We start from the raw sequence: 6,000 nt of genomic DNA, 5'->3' as shown, positions 1-6,000 counted from the left end.
GCAATAGATTAAATCATCAACACTGGGATGGGCTAATGTACATCTGCATGGCCAGGTGGGACATACAACAAAATCTTATTCTAGAAACTTCACTCTGTATTCTGACCATTTGCTTTAAGATTTCAGCTATTTCAGTAGGAATATATTTGCTTCTTTGAAATGAAAGCAACTGTTTCATTGCTTTCTTATTTTCTTGGGTTTCCAGAGCTTAAGAGATGGCTGCTCAGTGTGTCTCGAAGGTGGAGCTGAATGTTTCCTGTGACAATCTTTTGGACAAAGATGTAGGGTCAAAGTCGGACCCTTTGTGTGCTTTGTTTTTGAATACGAGCGGTCAGCAGTGGTATGAGGTAATGTTAAATACTGAGACTGAAAAGCAAATTGAATTGCTCTTTTGACAATGAAATTGAGTTGCTCTTTTAATAATGTGAAGAGTTTATTTAAAATGTTAAAAATAATAAAACCATCCACTCTGTTAATGCGATTTTTCAGGTAATTTGTTTGATTATGGATTAAAGTATACCTTTGATTTAAGGAATCTTTTCTTATTTTGGTTGTGGTTATAGGTTGACCGCACAGAAAGGATTAATAATTGCTTGAGCCCCAAATTTTCCAAGAATTTTGTTATTGATTACTACTTTGAAGTGGTTCAGAAATTGAAATTTGGGATTTATGACATTGACAACAAAACTATTGATCTGAGTGATGATGACTTCTTAGGAGAATTTGAATGTACCCTTGGACAAGTGAGTATAAATAACGGTTATGATATATTTTGTCTAAATGTTTACTAGAGAATTAGTTGTTTTTGATAAGTGCTTGTTAGTTTAATTTTTAAAGTTGAAAAATATGTAATCACTTTAAATAAGTTTATAATAATATGGTGGTAGACCTGAGCATTATAGAACTTACCTTATTTTTCATAAGGGACCAGGTGTTTTTGTCACTGTCTGTTAATACTTTTGAGGTAGGAATGTATTATTAGACATTTCAACAAATAATACCATTGCTCTAACTGCTTTGTTGTTGTTGTTTTTTTTTTAAGGATTTATTTATGCATGCAAGAGCTGGGGTGTAGGCCAGAGGTGCGGGGGTGGGGGGGGGCAGGGATTGTGAGAAGAATCACCGGAGACAGAGTGGGGAGCAGAACAGGTGGATTGACTGAAACACACGCTGAGGGGAGCAGCGGGGGAGACAGGAGAGGTCTGCTGTGCCTTGTGGATCAACTCTCTGACTGGGGATCAGTGGCTGCCAATGTTTCATAGTGCTGAGAGTAGCCCCTTGTGTCACCAGGGGGGCCCTGCTTTGCTGTTTATATTTTGTCTTGTCACAAATGTTATCAAAATAACAGTAAGTCCTGATAACAATAACTCCTGATGTTCTGCCTACCATGATTGATACCTCATGACCTCCAATATTCCAATGCCATGCTTTACCTGGTTTGCTTCCCCTCAGTCTTAAGCTTATCACATTAAATTTTACTCTCCTAGTAAATGTTCTCTGACCCCCTAATGGTTTATAGCACCTCCCTATGCACTTAGCACTCTACTGCCTGTGATTTAACAATCACCATATTTTGTTGTAGTTGCTTTATTGCTTGTCAGTACATGACAAGTTCAGTCAGGGTAGGGATATATCGGTGGACTCACCGTTTACTTATAGCTCAGTTTGACTACTAAGGAGAGATCATGGACATTTATGTAGATTGGGGAAGGTTTTAGGAGGGAGTAGTCATTTTATCTTCAGTGGGTGACATTTATTGCTCAGCTTTGTCTTATGTGAGCTTGTTTTCAGTTTTTGAATTGTTTGGAGCTCACAGTATTTCTTATGTATCAAGTACAATATGAAACTGATCAGTTTTCTAAAACTTTGATGAAGAGTATCCAAGAGGATATTACAGAAGTACTTTTTTGAAAGAAAAAAAAAAAAATCACTGGGCCTCCCTGGTGGTGCAAGGGGTTAAGACGCAGTACTATGAAGCTGTCTGCAGCCACTGCAGCACAAATTCCATCCCTGGCCAGGGAGCTGAACTACATGGCACAGCAGACCTCTCCTGTCTTGCCCACTCCTCCCTCAGCAGTGTATTTCAGTCAGTCTGCCTGTTCTGTTCCCCATTCTGTCTCTGGTAAATCCTCTCACCACCACCCCCGCCCTTACCCCTGGCCTGTACCCCAGTTCTTGTATGCATAAATAAATAACTCTTAAAAAAAATCACAGCACAGCTAAAATTGTAATGAACTTACAGCAAACTATCTGTTTACAGATATTGTAAACTATCTGTTTACAAGTACCTAGGTCTATTATATTTGAATATACATGGTATTTTGTGGGGTTTGAATGTTAAAGTTGTGTGTCAGTTGAAAAAAGTTAAATTCCATTTCTTGACTTCTGAGACTCACTTTTTATTTAAAGGAGTTTCAGATCAGTGATTTGTGTGTTGTGATATGAATTTACCCCTTTTTCTACTATAAAGAGAAAGTTAAAACTTTGAGGTGTTGATAAAGAAACTAGTGGGTGAGGAGTTTGTCTATGCTGTGATTGGCTCTTTGGAAATCTTTTCCAGTGGATTTTAAGTATGTAGGTGCTTTTATAATCTCTAATTCTTTAAGGAAATAGCCTTGTTGTGTCCATTCTTAGTGACTTTAAGTGAACTTTATACTCAACCTTTTTTTTAAACTTTTCAGTTTAAAGATTCACATGAACTCCTTGTTTTATTTTCCAATGTTAACAGATTGTTTCCAGTAAGAAGCTAACTCGACCACTACTGCTTAAAAATGGCAAACCTGCTGGGAAAGGAACCATTACGGTAACATTAAAATGTTCTGTCTTTAGCAAAAGAATTAGCTCACTAGGACTTGCTGAAACTGTAATATGTCAGACAAATATTCTACAATCATGCTTTATCATTTGATCCTCTGTGTTGCCCTCTGGCCACTCTTGCCTTATAATTATCATAGATGGGAGTGTATTATGTCAAAAAAGGGGGAAAATGTAGTGAAGTATAAGTTGCTTATAAAGTCAGGAGTACCATGGTGCTTGCCTCTCCCTCTTGGAGAGAAAACTACTTAGTAATCTGAATGCATCAATTTGGTACTCTACAAATCAAACATAGTTCCCTCAACCCCTCCTTATGACAAACTTTCCATAAAGGATTTTATTCCAGGTGGATCTTATATTATGACATGGACTTTGAACTTCTCAACACTTAACTATCTTATTTTGTGCCTACACTCTGCTGCCCTTCCTCCCATTCACGTTTTCTATTGCTTATAACTGGCCCAAGGCAAATAAATATATACTTTATTTTACTTTAGATTTCAGATTATATAATGCCATGCTTTTAAATCTTGTATTTTCCAAAATTTCTGTCCAGATAATCATTGCCTGGTACAATAGTTTTCTAACTTTAGCTCTGAGAATGGAATACTGGTTCTCTGAGAAGGCCATGTTTGAGAGTTACTGTGATTATCAAACACATTTTTCTGAGCAACTATTTTGCTCTGAGGCATAAGAAAGTTCAGTCTGTTAGGGTGTTGATTTCTGTTGGACAGAGAACAGGATCAGTAGTTATTACTCTTTACAGCCTGGATTTTTTTTTTTAAGTATAATAGATTAAGCCATGCAGTTTACATTGGATGAAAAATATTGACCTGATGTTTCAATTTATAGTTTTCTCTAGGTAGGATTTACTGTACTTCTCAATGTTTGAAGAGCTTTAGCTAGTTTTATGCAAGTCTTCCAGAGTTTGCTTTGTCACTGGAATGGGGAAGATATAGTTTGGGTAATAATATTTGAAAAGGAAGTTGCATAATACAGATTTAGCATATTTAAGGGAAATATTTCATATGCATAAAAGAAATAATGATTAATCTTTATGGTGCTTTTTTAGTTGTTAATCCTTTTAGAATTTATTTTTGTTATTATAGCATTTATATACTATTAGATAACAGAATAAATCAGTATTTTCTGAGTATATTAAAATTTCTCAAATATTTCCTTTCATTTTTCTTATTTATTCACAGATTTCAGCTGAAGAAATAAAGGATAACAGAGTGGTCTTGTTTGAAATGGAAGCAAGAAAACTGGATAATAAGGTGAGTAGGTGATGCAGACTTTAAGACGGATGTGTTTTGCCTCACATTGATTCCTTTTTGAGAAAATAATAATAAAAAAATATTATGAACTCCATCATTTACCTCTTTCCTCTAGATGTAATAGAAGGGTTCCTCTTAAAAGAGGAATTAGTAGAAACATTAAATTATTTTAAAAGGCATTTAAGAAACTAGTTGGATTACTTAATAAGGAAGAAAGGCAAAAATTCCATACTTTATAAATTTTCTTTTTTGTGTTGAAAGTAAATTTTTTTTATGAAATCAAAATACCAGCATATAATAACACAGCAATTTAGTATTTAGCATGGATAAGAGTAATTCTTTGAGTGATTTGTATAGTTAACTATAATCTAGTTAATATTCTTCATCTTTTTTTAAAAAAAAGATTTTCCTTTAAAAGAAAAATAAATTGATGCAACTATTCACAATTCAGATATAGAATTATAGGGCTTTATATCTTTAACTCTGTATTTATACTTCTTTTTTTGAGATTTATTTATTTATGCATACAAGAATTGGGGTACAGACCAGGGGTGCAGAGGGGTGAGAGGATTCACCAGAGACAGAGTAGGGAGCATAACAGGCTGATCTACTGAAATATACTGCTGAGGGGAGCAGTAGGTGAGACAGGAGAGGTCTGCTGCATGATGTGGGTTAGCTTCCTGACCGGGCTGAAGTGGCTGCTGATAGCGTCTCCATAGTGCTGCAACTTAACCCCTTGTGCCACCAGGAAGGCCCTGGAACTTTTAATTCTTATTTTTGTTCTACTAGAGACAACTTAATGAACTTTCAAAAGAGTTCTGTATTCTGAACTTGAAAACAGTAATAATGATATTTTGTGTTTCGCATATGATTATTTCTAAGTTAAATTAGATGGCATACCAATATGTTTTTGGAAAATTGACTTCTCTGTGTATAATGTTATTAGCTTCATAAATGGGGCAGAGAGAGGCTTATTATATTTCCTAAAGATTCTCCTTACAGATAAGGTTTAATATGAGTAGTGCTGCATAGTCTTTGTGTTTATAGATATATTTTTTAGATTTATTTATTTTATTTATTTATACAAGCACTGGGTACAGTCAGAAGCACAGGAGGGTAAGAGAATTCACCAGAGCCAGAGCGGGGAACAGAGCAGACAGACTGATGAAGTACACTGCTGAGGGGAGCAGCGGGCAGCAGAAGAGGTCTGCGCACCATGTGGGACCCTCGCCTGGCAGCCAGGGATCAAACTGGTGCTGCAGAGGCTGTGGGAAGCTTTGCAAGTCAGTGCTCAACCGCTGCGCCTCCAGGGAGGCCCTGTGTTTATATTTTTAACTACTAAATATATTACTTAACATTAGTCTGTGCTGAGGAGGAAAATAATACTATATTACTTCTTCCTGTATTATTGAGGTTAATTCAGTAGTCAAAAAAAATCCTAAGTTCAGGGACATACCTGCATATATTACTGTGAGATTAATAGGGAACCTTCCATTTTGACAAAAAATAAATAATACACACTGGAGAATATGGAAATTTCAAAGTGAAGATAAATGAAATGAAAAAATTAAATCATCTGTAATCTTAGTGCAAGAGTCTAGCCTCTGGATTTATATATCCTTTCAGATCTTTATCTCCCTATGTAATTGTGTCTGTGCATTGAGGACAACAATAAGGGTATTTGGGAGCACTCGCTGTGCTTGAGCATTGTACAGGAATGCTGTGTGAATTACAGAGGAAATAGAAAATGTACTTTGTGCCCTTGAAGTACTTCTTTTGTGTGTTACACATATCTACCTCTATTTCCTTATGTGTAGAATTCGTGAAAAAGGTATTGGATAGAAAGGTGAGATATAAAGTCAATTTCAGTTAATTATATGTGATCTGGTCAAAGTTCTCTAACTCCTCT

The 6,000-nt window shown here is 35.7% G+C and overlaps 1 protein-coding gene across 1 annotated transcript in view; it reads left to right on the top strand.

Moving 5' to 3' along the window:
- Positions 1–215: 215 nt before the first annotated feature.
- The window catches only part of CPNE3 (copine 3), a gene marked incomplete at both ends in the record, with an annotated part of 28,373 nt that continues 22,588 nt past the window's right edge, over positions 216–6,000 (top strand). Inside the window, 4 exons of the mRNA XM_084230324.1 lie at positions 216–347; positions 564–743; positions 2,729–2,803; positions 4,020–4,091. Of these exons, the coding sequence (XP_084086450.1) occupies positions 216–347; positions 564–743; positions 2,729–2,803; positions 4,020–4,091 (459 nt within the window). The remainder of the gene's footprint in view (positions 348–563; positions 744–2,728; positions 2,804–4,019; positions 4,092–6,000) is intronic.

Source organism: Talpa europaea (genome assembly GCF_964194135.1).
Source record: "Talpa europaea genome assembly, chromosome: 3".
Classification (NCBI taxonomy): Eukaryota; Metazoa; Chordata; class Mammalia; order Eulipotyphla; family Talpidae; genus Talpa; species Talpa europaea.
Note: the sequence above shows the minus strand (reverse complement) of the source record. Positions and strands in the feature narration are given on the sequence as shown.